This window comes from Astatotilapia calliptera, chromosome 7, assembly GCF_900246225.1.
Source record: "Astatotilapia calliptera chromosome 7, fAstCal1.2, whole genome shotgun sequence".
Classification (NCBI taxonomy): Eukaryota; Metazoa; Chordata; class Actinopteri; order Cichliformes; family Cichlidae; genus Astatotilapia; species Astatotilapia calliptera.
In genome coordinates, this window is record NC_039308.1 from 16,191,679 (window position 1) to 16,210,858 (window position 19,180).

The following is a 19,180-nucleotide window of genomic DNA, read 5'->3' on the forward strand; positions in this document are numbered from 1 at the left end:
CTCATGCAGGCAATGAGAGTGTTGTCCATAATGGACATCCTCCTCAATAGACTCAACAAGGTTCTGGAAACATTCTTCCTGAGATTTTGGTCCATATTGTCATGATAGCGTCACATAGCTGCTGCAAACTTGTTGGCTACACATAAGTGATGTAAAAATTACACATCCCAAAAGTGCACTAGCGGATTGAGATATGGAGACTGTGCAGACAGACAAATTGAGTACAGTAAAGTTTCACTGTCATGTTCCAGCAAACAGTTTCAGATGATCTGATCTTCTTATCGTGTGTTATTGAGCTGGAAGCAGCCATCAGAAGATGGGTACACATTATCGTAACAAAGGTTCGGGCATGGTACGCAACAATAGTCAGGTAGGCAATTGTGTTATAAATAATTAAACAATACTCAACTGGCACTGAGGCCAAGAAAATATCCCTCAAACCATTATACCATGAGCAGCCTACCACCAGTAGCCTAAGCCAGGATGGATCCATGCTTTTATTTTTTTATGCTAAATTCTGAATTTACCATTTGTCTTCTGTTGTCCACTTTTGGTGAACTGATGTGAACTGTAGCCTTAGTTTCCTGTTCTTAGCTAACAGAAGTGGCAACCGGTGCAATCTTCTGCTTCTGTAGCTCATCTGCTTGAAGTTTCAAGGTGCTGTGTGTTCAGCAGTGCTCTTCTGCATGGCATCGGTTATGTTTTTAGTTTGCTGTTGTTTTTCTACATATACATATTTTCATGCACTGAGTTGCTGCCATGTGATTGTGTATTAGATATTTGCATTAACAATCGGCTGAACAGGTGTATCTAATACAGTGTCCAGTGAGTCTATTTTACAGGGTATAGAGTGCTAGTTTCAATTTAAAGTCATATAATTACCTTGTCACCAAGGTAATTATAAGATTTCTTGAGGACCACGGACCTCTGAAAATTCCTGCCACGGTAACAAAAACTACAGTCAGCCTCATAATGTTACTAAAGTAAAAGTTTCAGAAAAAGTAGGTACATTGAGGATTTTTTTTTTTTTTTACATTTACATTTTTTGCAAGTGAACAAAATTTACATACTAATATAATCTACTTTATACAGTGATCTCTATTTATTTTAAATTAAATGCCCAGCATGCCTTGGTTTAGCCACCCAAACTAAGAGCACCTGTATTTGCATCTGTTGGTACTATATCTATCATTAGAAATCTGTCACTGGCTACATAGAAACTCCTCTACACTATCTGTTCATTTTCAGTCATGTGGCAGGGATTGTTGGCTGTAAAGTGAAATTGTGGCCGAGTGGAAATTACTTCTTTTAGCCTCATTGCCAACAAATGTCCCTGAAAGTCAGAATTGAGGAGAGATTTATGTCCCCACAGAGATTTACAGAGTGGACTGGAAGCCTCATTTAGTTAGTCTAAGGGGATGTGATGAGGCTAAAATAGCTAAGAGTGAGAGTGCTTTAATACAATCTGTAGGGGTATTAATATAATCTTGTAAATGTGTTTTAAGCTTTGGTTTATATACTGCCAATAGATTATATACTTACATTCATATTTTCATGGTTTTTTTTGTATTACTGATTGATTTGACAACCAGATTAATCTACATAACATTTAATTATATTCAAAATGAATTAGTTTTTCTTACCGTCACAGGTCATTTTTGTCCAAAGCTGTTAGATGTTTGTTACCATTTAGTTAACATTATCATGCTAATGTTCCAAATAAAAATAATGAGCATTTGTGGATTAGCATTGGTATTATTCAGCTCAAAGCACAGCCATGACTAAAAGGCTTGAAGATACAAGTCATTAGCTACTTTTGATCGATCACTTTGTTGAAACAATTCATGCATAACTATTGAGAATCTGTCAAACTGTAAAAGAAATATATATTTAAAAACTAATTAACTAAGTGTGCACAGTAAAAGTTGTTGATGGATAAAAAAAAGTATAACGTTAGTGTAAAATTGTCTGCAGTGCTTTCTAGTTGTTCTGACATTGGCATCTCATTGCCAGCGAAGCTATACAAAAACATGAATTACATATGCTTTATTGTTTGTTGGAAGATGCTTAAACAGATGCTAACAAACCAATGCCACTCCAAAGTGTGCAGCTCACAGCAGATTTAAAGATAAAAACAAAAATATATGGATAGATTGATAGCTACACAGAGAACAAGAAACGTGTCACAAGAATATGAAGAATGAAAAAGAAAAGGCAGAAAGGAGACTGATTATTTCAGACTTTCTGCAGCATGAACTAAACACAAGAGCCTTTCAGATCTGATGCTCCAGAGGTACCGGCTGAGAAAGAACAGATCACCAAGAAGGAACACAGCAGATCAAGATGATAGGAAATGTCTTCACCATTCAGAGTCATTTTGTTGTGCAGTGGGAGACCACAGCTTCACATGTTTGATGTCTCAGAGCAAGTGAACACTGAGCTTTGCAAGCCAAGCTTTCAGGGCTTTTAGCTAATATACAGCACTCTAGTAAACGGACAGCCTTTTTTCTTTTATAATGTATGCATATTTCCTTTGGCCTACTACTTATTTATAAGTTATGCAAATAAGGGAGAATCCCTACTGTTTCTTCAAACCCTAAGCACAGCCATGGGCCTTTAAGATCAGCCTGCAATCAGTGTAATCATAAGGCATTCTACAGATGAAGAAAAGCTGTGGCTTTATATGTCTAACACAACCAGCCTCTCACAGTAATCATTGCCAGCTGTTTTTCTTTTTTTTTCTGCTCCAAAACTGTCTCAGTGGGGACATTTATTAATGATGATGGGGCACCCCAGGCAATTTCCAAAACTAAAGGGAAGTGCACGCAGGGATAAATCAAAGAAGATGTAAGTGCTGTGATCTGTCAGCTGAACCTGGCCATTTGTCAAGGGAAATCGGAGTCTGAGTGCTAAAATAGAACCCCTACAAACAGTGTCGTGCTCCCTGTCGATTATTGCATCATTCCAGCAACTTTGCACAAGCTGCCATCACACTGATCACTCAGCCTGTGGTTATAGATAAGCAACACAGGTTTTAAAGTATGTGAAAACAGCCATATGCTGTTATAAAAACAGAAAGAGAGAGAGAGATGGAGAGGGAGAGAAGGAGAAACCCATAGAGACACATACACCTTGCAGGAAACCATAAATTATACAAGGCCCTGTGTCTGATTGGCTGAGCCAGCAATCTCAGCCGGATGGGCTGAGTTCATGTTGCCAAGGCAACTGTTGGGGATCCTCCCAGTCACAGCCCTATTTTCTCTGTGAAAGACTATCCATCTTAGGAGTTCATTTAAGAAAATACCTCAATTATAGGAATTACGTTTTCAAAACTTAAAACTTACACTGCTTTGCAAAACAGCTTCAGACTGAAAAATTGCTTCATCTATAGCTGCCCACTGCCTTCAGGGAGAAACCACCTAAACATGCAAACCTGTAGGAAATGAGAAAAAAAGAGAGTGAAAAACTACTGCATACTGGGTTCCATTTATGAATTGATTTACTGCTAATAAACAACATGTATATTTTTCTTTTACTGTAGTAGTCTGTCTGAATTTTAACATTTTTGACATTTTTCTTACACCCCCACCATGAGAAAGATTAAAAAAAAAAGCATGCAAAGGCATGATTATATAATACTGTCCGGGTCAATGGGTACACTAACTAGCAGCAGAGTTTGGCACTTACTGCAGCCTTTTATGTTAAAGTAATGTTCCTTTAAAGTAATTAGAGGAATTCAAAAAACATAATAGCTTTTACTACACTGCTTGCGTGCAGAAGGATATTATTGCATTGGAAGTCACAAAAGCCACCCAAATTGCCTCTGTGGTTCAGTGACCTGACACAATTTATACAGCTGGAAAAAATAAAGTATACTCTCAAGGGGTTGAAGGAGAGATTCTTTGCAGTTTGGGATACATTGTTAAAACATTTAGAGAAAATTAAACCATACCCATCTGATACTCGCTTGGCAGCTACCGTATACCCTTATTGTTATGATGACGATTCATTTTGTGCAAACTATTGCCTTTTAAGTGCACATCTTTAAATATGGTGAATTTTGATGTACCTCATTTAAATTTATTTATTTATTTATTTATTTATTTATTTTTCTTTCTTTCTGGATTGGTGTCCAATATGTTCTTGGGGTGGGGTACACATATAAAAAGAAGCATTGTAACTTCGTTACATGTATATCTTTGTATTACATTCTTGACGCTCAATAAAAAATATATTTTAAAAAATTTATGAATTCATTCATAGCCCTACTTGTAACCCATATTTTCTTTTTTTTTTCTGCATGACATGAAATTGGCATACAAGTTTGGAATGGTTTTGGATTTTATAATGTAAATTATGGAACTCTTACACAAATTGTATTATCTTATCTTATCCTATCTTATCTTATCTTATTTTATTGTAAGTGCAAAATATGATTTGGCATGATATAGGTGTTTGCTCATTAGAGAACATGATGTGAGTTTTTGATTCACCTTTTAAAAATATAGACATAGAGGAGCCCAAAGCAACAAGGGGATCTGGAATGATAGCTTGAAACAGAAGAAACATTTTACAGAGGAGGTGAATTTATCTTAGCACTGTAAATGTCAAACAGGCCCAGAAATGACTTAAATATAAATAAAACATTTTTTTTGTTTGTTCAGTAACAAATATTACAGTAAACAGCAATATAGTAACAAAGACTAATACCATATGAGTGTAAACTCATAGTTGACTTTCTGAGTCCCTGCATTTTACATTATTAAACTGTGTATATTATACCTCACTGTGTGGGTACAGTACAAACACTGTAGCTGCTCCAAGCAATGACGCCAAACCAGAAATGTTCTGCAGCACAACAGCACCGCCTGCTGGTTAACAGAAAAACACATTTTCCTGTTTGCTGCCGTTTTGTTCAGTAATAAAATTTCGCGTGGCCTTTCTGGAAACCACGATTCAAATAACATAGTTAAAGCTTCGTTTTAAATGACGATCACATCATTTCTGATGTATAATAAAAAATCTGTCTCCTTCGACCTGCTTAAAGAAACTGAGCCGGGTCATTAAGCGGTGCCATTTTGGATCATACCAACTGGAAATTGCACATGACGGAATTAAAAATAATAACTAATTATATTATTCAGGTTAAATAAAATATTGACATTTTTAAGTGTTTTATTTTGATATGGCTTAATTTCCAGGGCGGAAATTATTTTTTATTTAAAACCTTGCTTTATTATTACCAATAACATCCCCTTTGATTTCATTGCCATGGTACAGCCTGTGGGAGATATGGCGCTGGGCAGACTTGGTAAATGTTGTCGGTCGTTATTATATGAGCCCTCTAAAGGAGTTTTTTACGGTGTTTTACAGCTAGGCTGGATTGAAGGCTGCATAGGAGGTAAGACAAACAAAAGTCGCCAACAAATGTTGTCACTCTTAAAAGGTAGTACGAAAACTGCCTGGTTTGCATAGCGGGGGAGCTAGCACCCTGTAAAGCAAGCACACGTGAATTAAAGCAAGGTACAGTTGTTCTCTTTGGCTATGTGAGTATTGTGCAAGCTATTCTATGCACGGCTACCTTATCACAGGGACTCGTAAGAGCTTTCTTCTCGTATAGTTATTATTATTTTTGCCCATATATGATTGCCATGTATGGGTAACTGATTATGGATTCATTCACATATTTTAACCACCCTACAGCAAAAAGGCATTTGTTGTCGGAAGATGTTATCAAGCTACAAGACTTCCAGCAAAGAAAGCTGGCAGTGGCTCACCATGTCAATGGATCGGAAGGTAAAGTAGTTATTCTTGCCACTGGCCCAGCTCTGCAAATTTATGTCATATAAAACTTACTTTTGTGTAAACCTCACACTACAGGGAATTATATTAACCTATTCAGTCAGAAGCTGCAAAGGAATGAGCTGATATTGCGGGATGATTTGAAGCTTCTCCTTCACCTGTGCCAGTCAGCAGATGACATGCAAATAGCCAGAGATGCCATCTATAGGTAAGTGCAGCATTCATACAGGGATATTTGTTAAAAAACAATCCATCCAAATCTCACTTACCCATTGCTGGCTTGCTCTCATAAGGTATCACACAGAAAACCGTAACTTGTTGTATGGAGACTTCAAATTTGGTCCTCTCTTCATGAGACTGTGCTATGAGTTGGGTCTGGAGAGCATGGCTTTTGCTACAATAACAGACAAGGTAAACTGGGTAACATCCAAACTTGAGTTAAACAACAATAACTAGACTGGGCATATACTTTAGTGTTTGACTAATAACATTTTATTTTCTGCTGTCTGAACAGATCATGAAAGGATTTTTCCACGACACCACATCCTTTAATATAGCCATAGACATGTTGTTCATGAAAGGCTCCTTTGAAAGTAAGTAACAGATTAACTCCTGTGTTTTTTGTTTGTTTGTTTTTCTCCCACAGTGATTATGATATTTATATAATAATGCAAACTTTTAACTATTGCAGATGCTTTGGAGGTTCTAAGAACCATGAGGAGCCAAGGCATACCATTCAACAAAGACACACTCACGTTAGCAGCTGGTACCTGCTATAAGCTGGTAATGTTTCAGATATTTTACTCTTTTATGTCCATTCAACATTACAACCTCATTTATTCTTATATTTGGACCGATGCCCTGTTTTTGTGTTGGTCAGAATACGGCAGAGACCTACCGGATCTGCATCGCGCTCATTGAAGAGGAACAGACCAGAGGGCAGTTCATCCCGAGGCATACTTACTGTTTCGCTGTAGCACTAGCACTTCGAAGAGTGAGTTTTACATTATGTACCTCTTTTGCATGAAGTGAGATATAGCACATATTTAGAGCATCGTGTGTGTGTGTGTGTGTGTGTGTGTGTGTGTGTGTGTGTGTGTGTGTGTGTGTGTGTGTGTGTGTGTGTGTGTGTGTGTGTGTGTGTGTGTGTGTGTGTGTGTGTGTGTGTTTTCCAGGGTGACCTTGAAAAGGCTCAGTCATTATTTTCACAAATTATGAGCACCGACAGCAGATTATGCCAAAACTTTAAGGTAAAGGTGCAGCATGTAAAATGTAATGTGCATTACTTCTTCCTGTCATTCTGTGTAATTTGTTTGTACTTTAGGTCCTAATACTAACAATGTCTGGAGCATTGGCAGAGGCTATTTCTATCCTTTCTGCAGCCATGTTGCCAAAAAGTCCATCTTTTGTAAAAAAGCCAGAGTTTTCTCAGGAGGTGGTAAGTGAAACTACAGCTACTTAAAATTACTGCAGCTGCCAGGCGATTGGTTAGGATTACATAATTGTTGTTAGTGTAAATGCTTACAAGATGAGTGGTGCATTTAAAGTTCTACACATTTTTTGTCCTGTTTTAAACATTGGAAAATCTAGTCCAAAGGAATTTTGATGTATCCTTGTGCTGTTATTATTAATCCATGCTACTCTGAGGAAATGTTACTCAGATTGTTCTCTCAAGCTTGAGAGAACAATCATCTGCCCAAGAGTTGACTTGGTGTCATCCGTTTCAGGTGGATTTGCTACGTTTGCGGAGTCAAGGCAGGCCGCATATAATAAAAGTGGAGCAGGTAGTGACTCAGCTTGAAAGAGACGGTCAGGTGACTCAGCAGACGCTCGATGACATGCTGTGCCGCACGCCCACAGGGAAGAGGAAACCAGCGCCAATAACACTGGAGAGGAGAACTAGCCGGAGAACTCTAAAGCCTCTACAGTCCACTTTACTGTCAGAGTGAGGCTAGAGTTGTCCATTTAAACACTCTGACATTTCCCAGATTTGACTTTGATGTTATAAACGCACTCATATGATATTTAAGGGCCCTGACCAGCAGCCTATTAAAACACGCTTGTCCTCGCCAGTGCAGATACAACAGCCCATAGCATTGCACCTAAAGAAGCAAAATTGCCAAGAGGAAAGTTTATTTTTCTACTGCATCAGCATCATTGACAGAGTCTATGCCATCTTCAATAAAGAACACTTTAATATTTTATGTTAAATGTGTTTAAAATAAATTCACAGTACCTGTGCATACTCTTAGACTAATGAATTATTATGTGAAGGCACAAAGCAACACTTTTGTGAAAAGGTAGCTTGCCATCTTTAATGCTGAGTCATTTGACAGTCTTGTGTCATATGCATTAACTATCGTTAGCTACCAAGCAATCAGAAACAGGGACAGGTTTATTTGTAAGGCTCGTTTGGAGGTCATAAGTGGGTTTTCTGTTTGTTGGGGGAGAAGTGTGTTATGTGTATGAATGAGTGCTCAAAGACAGATTTATTAAAAATCTAAAGTTTTGGGGGGTGTTGCTGGAATCAAATGATTTTGCTTTCTCATACTTTCTAAAGAGGACACTGGCGATTGTAAAGAGCAAACACTGGGTATGTTGTGAGTTTTCCCTGTAGTCGACACTAGATATTTCCCACATCTTTAGTGTGGTTTAAAGGTTTAGTGTGTCTTATCTATATGAATGGGGGGAAAGTGGGCCAGATCTGTGAGTCTAAAGACATTTAATTACACATTTAAAAATCCCTGAGATATCTTATGAGAAAAAGAAATTCAATTGTAACTGTACAACTCAGTGTTTCTACATGGCCTGTACTATGAAGAATAAAAGAAATGTGTTACAGAAACATTTGTTTTTTAAAGGAAAATTCTATTTAGTAGATACTGAAAAAGAAATTGAGATTTCTGTAATTTAAACATGTAATTTAGTTGGGAGAGGTCTTAAATGGTACTAACCAGCCACAATACTGTGGCTAGTCTTGAGTGTACACTCCCAGCACCTAATGCGACAACTTAAAAATAACATTACTTTAGTAGAAAATTATTACAATGCCAACAGATGGATGTGAAATGCTAGTATTTCTACTGTAACAGCATAAATTAAGTACAAATGCCAACCAAACCCGCCCGTAGGAATTTGCCCGGATGTAAACAAACCGTGACGTACATCAGACCCTTCCCACAATGCAATGCTTACGTCTATTTAACACGTAAAGAGGCGAAAGACTGAGCTGCTAAATTAACCTGAACACACCGGTTGGACAGTTTGGAAACAGCAGAAAGAGAGCGTGTTTGTTTTTTTGTTTATGTGACTGATTTTGAAGTTATATGAGGCGGTGCGGCGACATCCTCGCCTAGCGGCCGCTGGTGGCGGTGCTTTTTAGCGTTAGCTTGCCGGTTCGCTGGGACTGTCATAAGCCGTGTGTAGAAGCTCCTCGTAACATCGGGCAGCTGACCCCAACTGGAGCAGACAAAGGAAAGAAAATAATTTATTTTAAAAAAGACGTATAAACTGAAAAAGATATAAAACTATTCGAAGGGACTGCGAGGTCGGAGTAAGATGGTTAGAAAGTAGTTTGCTGGGTACTGTTACATTAATTTAGAGATTCATATTTGGGTGTTTGGTGGTCTGACATTTGTAAATACTGGCTTTGGTTAGCTTTAGCAAGCGTAGCTAGAAAAACACAATGAGCACCGAAGAGACGGCAGCGCCTACAAAATCCGCTCCGGATGATGATGGAATGACATGGTGGTACAGATGGCTCTGCAAAATAGCTGGGGTTTTGGGAGGAATATGTAAGTAGTTGTCAAAGTCTTATGTCACTCCTCGAGTAAATAACGTTATGTCCACAGAAACCCAAATCCTGCCATGACAACACGCTTAGCTTTAGTTAATACCACAGACTGTGCACTATGACCACTGCTGCTGCTGTGTGCCAGGTCACGACATTTACTTATTTTGTGTGACAGCTATGTGATTAATCTTTACGCCGTAATTGATACTGTTATGTGACCTCCTCAGTATGCAGATGAGGGGCAGCTGCAGAGTGACATGGCATTTTTTTATAACGTAACATCTGTTTTAGATTGTGAATATGCCGCAATTTAACTGCACAGCCACTAAACAAAAGCTTTGTCACTGCTTTGTCCCCCTCGCTGCAGCAGCAGCCACTCCTGGGCACCGTCTGTTTGTTTGTTTGTTTTTTCATGCCATAGCAGCTTGTTCTGCCAAAACGAACCGCGGTGCACATACTCAGGTATTCCCCTCAGGAGTTTCATGTGAGGCTATTTATTTATTTATTTATTTATTTATTTAAATATAACTGCTGGCTCTGCAGTTTTTGCAGTATCCCTGATCCACCCTTCCTCTCCCTGTATCCATCTCTCCTTCACAGTGACACCAGAGTCACCGTGGCCGTATCACATTAACAGCTGCATATTCAGTGGCTTCTGTATTATTAAGGAAGCTGGATTGTCTGAAGGTGCAGTGGATGAGTTTCAGCATGAAGCTGCTCTGTGGTGTTATTTGGTTTAGTTACCACAGTGGTGAAAACTGCAAGACTTGAATACTCTCTCAACTCCACCCTAAAAATACAACTCTGTGTAGACATAGATTGGGGTTCTGCACTCAAGGGTTTTCACGATTTAGTGCAAGGTGGGTTTTTTTATTTATAACATTAACGACTGGCAAATAACCTTTTGCATTTCCTTTTTGTTGTTGTTGTTGTTTTGCAGATTTTGCAGAGCTGAGAGTCCTGTCCTCAATATTACTTAATACAGTATTTAGCATAAGATTTAGAAGCAGTGAGATTTTTTTCAGATATATCTTCTTTTTAAAAAAAATAGCTGTGGACTTCACATATGAAGTAGAGCAGGGCGATATGGCCAAAAATATTTATCACGATATATATTTGAAAATTTGCAATAACGATATAACCGACGATATAATTGATGCGAGACAAAATACAACTCCACAACATTACTAGCGCAAAAAGACAACCTTCCATTTATTTTCACTTAAGAAGCTGGTTTTTATGTACATTAAAGCTTTATAAAAATGTAACAGTGCAAATGCAAATTCCTTGCTGAAAGTTTAACCAAAAGGCATTTCTAGTAGAAATGGGCTGACATATCCTGAGCATAACCATGTATAATATCCACTGAAGTTAAAAAGAGGTGCTTTGCAACATTAAACTGCAGTGTGCAGTACGTATTTTTCGGACCATAAGGTGCACAGGATTATAAGGCACATTAAGCGAAACAAAGCAGTCAGATAAATCAAACTTTATTAAACTCATTCTTCTTGCTTCCTCCACTTCTGTACCATTGTTTCATTAATGTTGAATTCTCTGGCAGCTGCTCTATTCCCATGTTGTTGCAGTATATTAATGACTAACCTCGTATTGTGGATGGATTATCTCAGTTGTTCTCCTGACTGAAGTTTGGTCCGTTTACAGCATCCTGCCATGCGATTGCATTTGTCTCTAACCATGAAGAACCTTCACGTTAACTTTTATAAGTGGAAAAGTGTTAGTGTTCGTCCTCCAGCTTCACTGTTTATGTTATGCTAACATAGCTGTGTCGCTAGCGATCACGTAGCACATCATTATATACCAGCTAGCCCAACTTCAGTAACCCTACAAACGTCACTGCTGTTTAGTTTCCTGTCTTCATTTATGTTGGAAGTGATAGCAGAGCTGTACGTTTGAATTTTTTCAGAAATCTCTCAGTCAGAACATGCTATATCATGCTTAGGTAACTAGCGAAACTAGCGAGCTAACTTCCGCTAGCTTCCTGCTAACTTCTAACTCCGTTAAATGTAATAACTTTTGTTTTCATGGATGCCTGGAAGTTAAACTTCATAGTTACACCTGGTAAAGCAGCAATGCTGATCGTTTTATTAAAGATGAAAGAATTTAGACAGTTTTTAACTCTAAGTGATGCTGCAGTGTTGTTTGACCTGAAGATACGGAGTTTAGGACCCAGATTACTCCCAGATTTAAGAGCATCTTAGTCCGACAAATACGACAATAACAACGGCCGCTTGCATGTTCTGCAAAAAATGTGCTTTGTTGTGTATCTGACGGACAAACACCAAACCAGTTCCACATCACGGAAGTTGCACCATTTTTACAAACCAATTCTGGTTCATCTGTTTCACTCAACAATCGGCCATGTGCGTATGAAAACAAAGGCACTGCGCACGCGCGTTTTACTCCCATTCTATCGCGATATTTCATTTTCCTATCGTTGCCTAACATTATACCGGTATTACCGTGAACGGTATAATATGGCCCAGCCCTAATATGAAGTATTGTAATTTCAATGTAGTGGATATACACACACACACAGCAGACTGAAGATATAATAAGAGCCAACCCCAAAACTTTACCTGTTCTATTCTACATGGATATCGTGTATATAGATAGCACTTCTTGTGTTTACAGTTGACTGCATTACATTAGTGTGACTCAAACTGGCAGTAATTTACACCATTAGTTCATTTTCTGTGTTAATTGCTTTATTTCACACACATCCGTGATATGTGAGATGCCAAGTTGGATACATTAGAGCCTGCCAGAAATCCTTACACGTAGGAAGTAGACATGGCTTTTTTACACAGCTTTTGAACTCACCATTTTCTACTGAGCTTTTGGTCTGTCTCATTTTCTGCTGTACACATATTTATTTTTTTACATACAATAGTGGACCTTCTGCGTCTTAGCAGTGGAAAATCTTCCTCACACTGAGTAGATGTTGTCTATCATAATCACTGTGGAGAAATGCTGCGAGTGAAAGGATTAAAAGGTTTCAAACAAATGCTAGCCAAAAAGAGGGTTATGATGCAGTTATTATTAAAGTTATGATGCAGTTATTATTAAAACACTCTGAAACAAATTCTCTTGTACATGAAAAAGGCAGCCTGCTTTGATTTTTGACCTGATTTCTCTCAAATTTATTCTGTGTAGTTAATCTTTGGGCCAGGCCTTGTTTCATAATCGCCCTTTCATCGAGATAGGCGTGCTGTATTTGACCAGTTTATTTGATTTTCGTTTATTTGTTTCAGAACAAACACAGAGCACAGTTGTAGCGCTCACGAGACCTCTTTCATTCTGTGTTTGTCGTCCTTTTGCATTCGTAAGTTTCATATTTTCCACGTCACTAAGCAGCTTACACATGACAACTTTCCCACACAACTTTCGACACTGAAGTGGCTGAACTGTATTAACAGCTTCAGCCGGATGTATGGGACGGATTATTTTCTCTATCACGCAATGATCTGCTTCTGTGGTGTCATAATAACAGCCCTTTGCTTTGTGTTTTGTCCTGTCCAAATCATGCAGCCTGTGCCATCTCAGGAGTGTGGAACTGTGTCACTGTGAACCCTCTAAACATTGCTGCTGGAGTGTGGATGGTGTAAGTCCCATTAGTGTCGCACTTTTGTAATATTCACATGCCACACAGCTAGATAGTTTAAAGGACAGTTTAGAGGTGGAAATGCAGTAAACATAATACCAAATGACCTCTTTTTAGGCAACACTGTGTGTTGGTGATGTAGCGCATTCAAGGACAATCAGAAAGTTGCCTTTTCTGGTCCAGTTTGTGTAAAGTAATGATTAAAAACACCAAATGAAGAGCCTTTCAGCGAACTATACATTGATATTGAGCAGAAGTCTCATATAGCACCTAACCACACCTACTCTAACAAAGGAGGAATGAAGAGTAAATTGGAGCATCTTGCGCCAAAGTGCCTTAACAATTCTTTATTTTAGGTAGGATTTTTAAGTTATAAGCAGGTTAAGTGGTAACTGTATCTCCAATTTGGCTAGCTGGCTCACTGTGAGAACTTTGTTGTTGTTTCCATGACAGCACAATACGTCTTTTCCAACTAGCTGCTGCTTTTAGTAAAAGGAAAGGGCAAAGAATGATTTCCTTGCCGTGCTTACGTATCCTCTCCTTCCTTCTCAAGGTTGAACGCCTTTGTGTTGTTCCTCTGTGAAGTCCCGTTTTGTTGTCAGTTCATCGAGTTTGCTAATGCGGTCGCAGCTCGTGCAGACAAACTCAAACCCTGGCAGAAGGCCTTCTTCTATTGTGGGTGAGGATGATTTATGCCACTGGAGACAGAAATGAACTATATGGGGGGAAAAATAAAAAACATTTGGAACTTGGGTTTTCTGATAGTTGTGCACATCGCATATAATCTTGGAAATGTACTTAATCAGATTCAATGACTTTGCCTGTTCTCAGGATGGCTCTGTTTCCTGTATTCTTGAGTTTCTCCTTTACAACCTTGTTTGGGAACGCCATCGCCTTTGCTACAGGAGTGCTGTACGGCCTCGCTTCTTTAGGCAAAAAGTAAGAAAGAAAATATAATGCATCTGAAATATCTACACAGTACAGACTGTGCAATAACGTGTTTTTTGATATCTCACCCACATTATATCCCATTGAAACAGGCTCTCACATTAAACATTAAACGTTTCATTATAACAAGTTATCATGTTTTTAATCTCAAGTTTAAATGCTCTAACAGTTCTAATGTGATTTATGTGGTTTCTTTTGTTGTTGTTTATTCACGTAAAGTAACTTTTCACTTTTCAAGATGAGCTGTCCATTAACCTTGCAGTTAACAGTGTCATCTATTCCTGTCATTCTTTCTTTCTTTTTTCCTCCCCACACTTCCCTGAACTTAACATTTTATTATTACCATCACTCTCCTGCACCCCTGTCTTTCCTTTCCCTCCTCTTCCAGGGGAGATGCAGTGACTTACGCCAGACTGCAGCATCAGAAACAGGGGGATGAAGAGAGGATGACAGGAACGACAAACGGGGCTCCAGAGTGAGGCCTTTTCACCAGCTGTTGTTTCTTTCCCTCCTCCTCTGTTCTACACTTGGGATTTTTCTCCTGTCCTCTATCCATCCTACCTCTTTCTCCGCACCCCTTTCTTTACTAAAATGTTACATTCTTGTTGCGCTCACCTGCAAAACAGATTCAGCCTGTTATTTGGTACTTGCCCTATGAACGGGATTCATGATTGTGACCTGATCACTTATATTTAAAACTTAGTTTTTATGTTTTGTTGTGTTTTGCTGGTTTCAGTCATACAGCCTTTATTTTTCTCTCTTTCTTTTTTTTAAACTGACGTTGTTGTCGCCCATAAAGCCTTTCAGGAAATCTGATCAGAAATTAATGTGATTGTAAATTGTACATATTTGACTTCAGGTTATTCACTTTGACTTTAAGGCTGCAGTTCAGAGTTGTGTGTCAGAGGAATTCGCCCCTTTGCATTCTTTGCGTGTGAGTGTGCCTCCCTGCTGTGGCACCGTGTCTCAATGCAATTTAACAACCGTGTGGCCAGAGTGGGTATACTTTTGTTTTGGGCACAGCGTGGTACACAGTGTCAGCAGTGCAACACATCAGCGGGTTAAAAAAAACAACAACAAAAAAGTTATTACACTTTAATAATGCACAATGTCCCGAGGTAAAGAACCGCGTGTATCAGGAGCAGGAATTGTAGCAAACAGAGCTGCCCTCGCAGAGCTGGGAGAGTGGAATTATTGCCTGGAAGAACGTGACTCTTTTCTCAGCTGTCCTCAGATCAGATTCGTCACATTTTGGGATTCTCTTCAGCCTCAGGAGGCTACGTTTGCAGCTGCGAGGCATGATGTGCATCACACATGTGTCAGATCACACTTCAGTAATACTCAGAATCAGTTGGGGAGGGAAGCCTTCTCAAGTTGCGGATGAGCCACAGCTCATCTTGAGAGACACAGGTTTATTTTCTGTATCCTCTGAAGGCTGAGACCGGATCTGCTAGAGAACTTTGAGCTATGTTTACTTGCGCATTGCACCGGCACAAACTGGGTTTGGCGTTCAAAACAAAAAAATAACATTGTCAGCATTCACAATGACACTGCAGCGACAAGATTGCATTTAAGTGGTGCAAACTTTTGCGACTGGCCCTGTTGCGTATGTATTTCTAGAAGTTTACTTTCTCAACGCACAAAATACAAGGAGGAGAATATTTAAATCACATGATACACAGTTTACTGCTACCTGCGGCAATATTTAACGCAGAAAAAACACTAACCACACTTATAAATACTATCTGAGGATTTCACTCATGTGCGAATTTGCTTCACTTAGTAAGTCTGGACGATAAAAAGCGATTGCGGGGATAAGCGCTGTCACTCCAGAATGTATTATTGTATTTGAGAATGTTAAGGACTATTGTCTTCTGACGATAATTAACATTCCTCTTTGGTTTTACTGAGTTAACAACATATGATTTGCGTGTAATATTTTTGTATGTGGCTATGTTTTGATTTCATGACCTTTTATCAACAATCTAGAAATTTCTAGACCAGGAATGTCAAAGTCATTTTATGTCATGGGCCACATGTGACTTGTTTTTATCTTAAGTGGGCTGGACCTGAAACTCCTTGTTCTGTCAGTGTAAAGACATTTTACTACACATTTAAAAATCCCTCAGATGCAGAAAAGTGCAGATTTTTCTACATGATCAAAAAATGTTGCTGTAGTACATGAACGAAATGCATGAGCACAAATAAATGTGTAAAATTACAGAAAAAAATGTTCTGGTAACTACAAAACTGAAGGATTGTGCTGATTCTAATGTGGACTCATTGTAGAAAAAAAATTCTGCATTTAATAGTGAAAAAACGCAATCTTTTCTGTGATTTAATTGTTTATCTATTACTTAATTACTTTAGGGTAGTATGGATGGCAATCGGGGAGGTCCTTATGTGTATAAAAAGCTCTAAAGCTCATGAAAACACAGTTAAAAGTCCAATATCAAAGCCATTCTGTGGGCCAGATTGGAGTCTTTGCCGGACTGATTCTGGCCCCCAAGCCTTATGTGTGACATCCTCAGTCTAGGCACTTAATGTCTGTCAACCAAAACCTTTTATAAATCTCTGGCCAGTGATTTCAGTAGCATAGCTTCTGAGCACACACAGGTCTAAACTGCAGCTTGACGTCATATTTGAGGGATATTTTTAACATTGGAGAATGTATCTGGTGCATCCAAAGATAGAGACCTTTTATCTTTATTTTTGTTTTGTGCTTTTTATACATTAACTTTTCAGTTGGCTTAAGTTCAGTTGAGGTATTTGTGTAGCTTTCAGTTGAATGGCAAAACCTGCTTGTGCTGCTAACGGACAAGAGACCAGTCGCCAACTTGTGGCATGTAGATTTTGTGAAACGTCATGAAACGAGGAGCAAAACTGTGCACTCATTTGGGAATCTTTGTGTAGCTGGGGTTTCTTTTCCCGCTTTAGAATCCGTTAATAAGTATCTGCTGATTTCTTTGTGTCTGACATACTGCTCTCTTATGCTCTACCAAAACCCATCCACAGTTTAATGAAGGGAAGTGTCTTGATTCAGGGAGTAATTGGTCTGTATCCCACACAGTCACCACCGCAATGGTTTCACTCAAATGAGGTATGCAGTGCTCACCAGTGTACCGTGTGTGTGGTTTGTTTTTGGGCCTTGCCATTGTTATTTTAGCAGTAATAAGGATGGAATAAGTGTTTACACATACCTCTTACAGCTGTTTCTACCTTAAGTCTTGACTGAGTGAATTATTCATACCATCACCATCAGCTCTCAGGTATCATAGTTAACAGTGCACAGCACACACAACCAGCCTGTGCGTAGGTCCTAGTCGAAGCATGACTCTACGATTTTACTGTATCACCCGAGTCAACGTGAAAAGCATTTTGTCATGCAATTAAAACACACACAAAACAGCCTTCACACACATCCAATCCAGTGATATGCTAAAGTCTAACACTATAAAAGCGCTCCACTGCTGTTTAACACTGCTTTCTCTGTCCACGGCCATCCACAACAAAACAAATTGCTGCAGGTGTTGAGTGTATCTTGTGCTGTAAGGGATATGTGAATAATGTGTGTTGTGATGTGAATCCTGATCATGTTACAAATTAGTGAATAAACAAAATTGCTACTACTGCGTGGTGTTGGCTTCTTCTGTACCTTTTTGTATCACTCTCAGGTTTGTATTTCTTCTATCACGATGATCAGGTCAAAGTTTACATGTTTATATTAATGTCAGAGCCCATCTAACTTAGTAACTGCAGTTCTGTCCTCTGTCATTTCAAATATTTCGTGTATAAGACATAATAAAAAACTGCTTTTTACCAAATCCTCTTATTAGGTAAATACTGTACATGACATGCATTACTTATTTAGCAAAAATGACGGCCTAACATCTCCACTTTGTTCTCATCTGTCCAGAGGACTTCCAGAAATCTTGTAGTTTGTTCAAATGCAGCTTTACAAACTTACGTTGTGTTGCCATGTTCTTTTTAAGAGAAGAGGCTTTCTTCTTCTTGTTTAGTTGCTTTCTACTTCTGCTGTCAAAAGTTTTCTCATATAACATCCTAACTAAAGAGTTGGAGATGTAGCTCTTTTGCAGAGTAATGCACACTTTGACCTTGGGGTCATCCACTCGTGGGAAGATTGGCAACTGTGTTGAATGCTTTTCCACTTGAATAATCTTTCTGACTGTAGAATGACACGCTATTTCTAAGTGGCTGTATAACCACACCCAGATTGACTGGCATTGACAAGATCTTTGCTGATGTCAACAAGCTGCCAAAACTTCTGTTTTTTAATGGAGATGCACACACCTCCTGAGCTTCTCTATAAAAAGTGGGAGAAAGTATTAAGGATGTGTTTAGTATTCACATGCTGCTTCTTAGTTTTGGTTTGGTTTCTGTTTAATAAATAGTGGTGTGGTGTAATATATCATGTTTTGTCATTCATCCAATTTTAAGACCTGCTAGGGGTCCTGGTTAGATTTATCATGTTTCCTCCCCTCATCCCAAACCAGGCTGCCTCTCCCTGAACTAGGTTCTGCTTGAGGTTTCTTCCTGTTAAAAAGGAGTTTTCCTTCCCACTGTCAACAAAGTACTTGCTCATAGGGGATCATATGATTGTTGGGGTTTTCTCTGTAGAGACTTTACCTGACAATGTAAAGCGCCTTGAGGCAACTGTTGTTGTGAATTAGTGCTATATGTATAAAACTGAATTAAATTGAATTGAACTGCTGTTCTCATATGCAAAACCTTAGAACTGGAAGTGTTTATTTTAATTTATTTTGTTTTTTGCCATTAATGATTACTCTTGTTAAAAAGTTGTACACCTGGGAAAAGTAAGTATGATATGTCACAGTCACGCGTGGTTCTTTTCAGTTCTTTTTCAAATGTTATTTCCATTTACTGCAGCTAGGTAGAACCTTTTTCCTCTTTAAATTATTCAGCTGTGGTTGAATCTGGGCAGAACATCCTGCTCCTTCTGAAAGCTTCAAAAGACAAAGCATCTCTCTGTCTGA

The 19,180-nt window shown here is 38.7% G+C and overlaps 2 protein-coding genes across 5 annotated transcripts; both read left to right on the forward strand.

Moving 5' to 3' along the window:
• The first annotated feature begins 5,248 nt into the window (after positions 1–5,248).
• ptcd2 (pentatricopeptide repeat domain 2) lies at positions 5,249–8,313 on the forward strand. Of its 2 annotated transcripts, XM_026173367.1 has the most exons (10): positions 5,249–5,401; positions 5,704–5,796; positions 5,881–6,010; positions 6,096–6,213; positions 6,317–6,395; positions 6,494–6,585; positions 6,683–6,796; positions 6,978–7,052; positions 7,127–7,240; positions 7,530–8,313. In XM_026173367.1, the coding sequence occupies exons 1-10, from the start codon at positions 5,272–5,274 to the stop codon at positions 7,749–7,751; spliced, it is 1,167 nt and encodes a 388-aa protein (XP_026029152.1). In that variant the 5' UTR covers positions 5,249–5,271; the 3' UTR covers positions 7,752–8,313. The 2 variants fall into 2 exon arrangements, with proteins under 2 accessions (XP_026029152.1, XP_026029153.1); XM_026173368.1 differs by lacking the exon at positions 6,978–7,052.
• A 394-nt stretch (positions 8,314–8,707) lies between these two features.
• Positions 8,708–17,794, forward strand: cacfd1 (calcium channel flower domain containing 1). 3 transcript variants are annotated; one of them, XM_026173375.1, is made up of 7 exons: positions 8,708–9,596; positions 9,963–10,079; positions 10,196–10,282; positions 13,145–13,217; positions 13,771–13,896; positions 14,049–14,156; positions 14,554–17,794. In XM_026173375.1, exons 1-7 carry the CDS (start codon positions 9,488–9,490, stop codon positions 14,642–14,644), a joined length of 711 nt encoding a protein of 236 aa, XP_026029160.1. In that variant the 5' UTR covers positions 8,708–9,487; the 3' UTR covers positions 14,645–17,794. The 3 variants fall into 3 exon arrangements, with proteins under 3 accessions (XP_026029160.1, XP_026029162.1, XP_026029161.1); XM_026173376.1 differs by having other exon boundaries at positions 9,538–9,596; positions 9,963–10,057; XM_026173377.1 differs by lacking the exons at positions 9,963–10,079; positions 10,196–10,282.
• Positions 17,795–19,180: the final 1,386 nt, after the last annotated feature.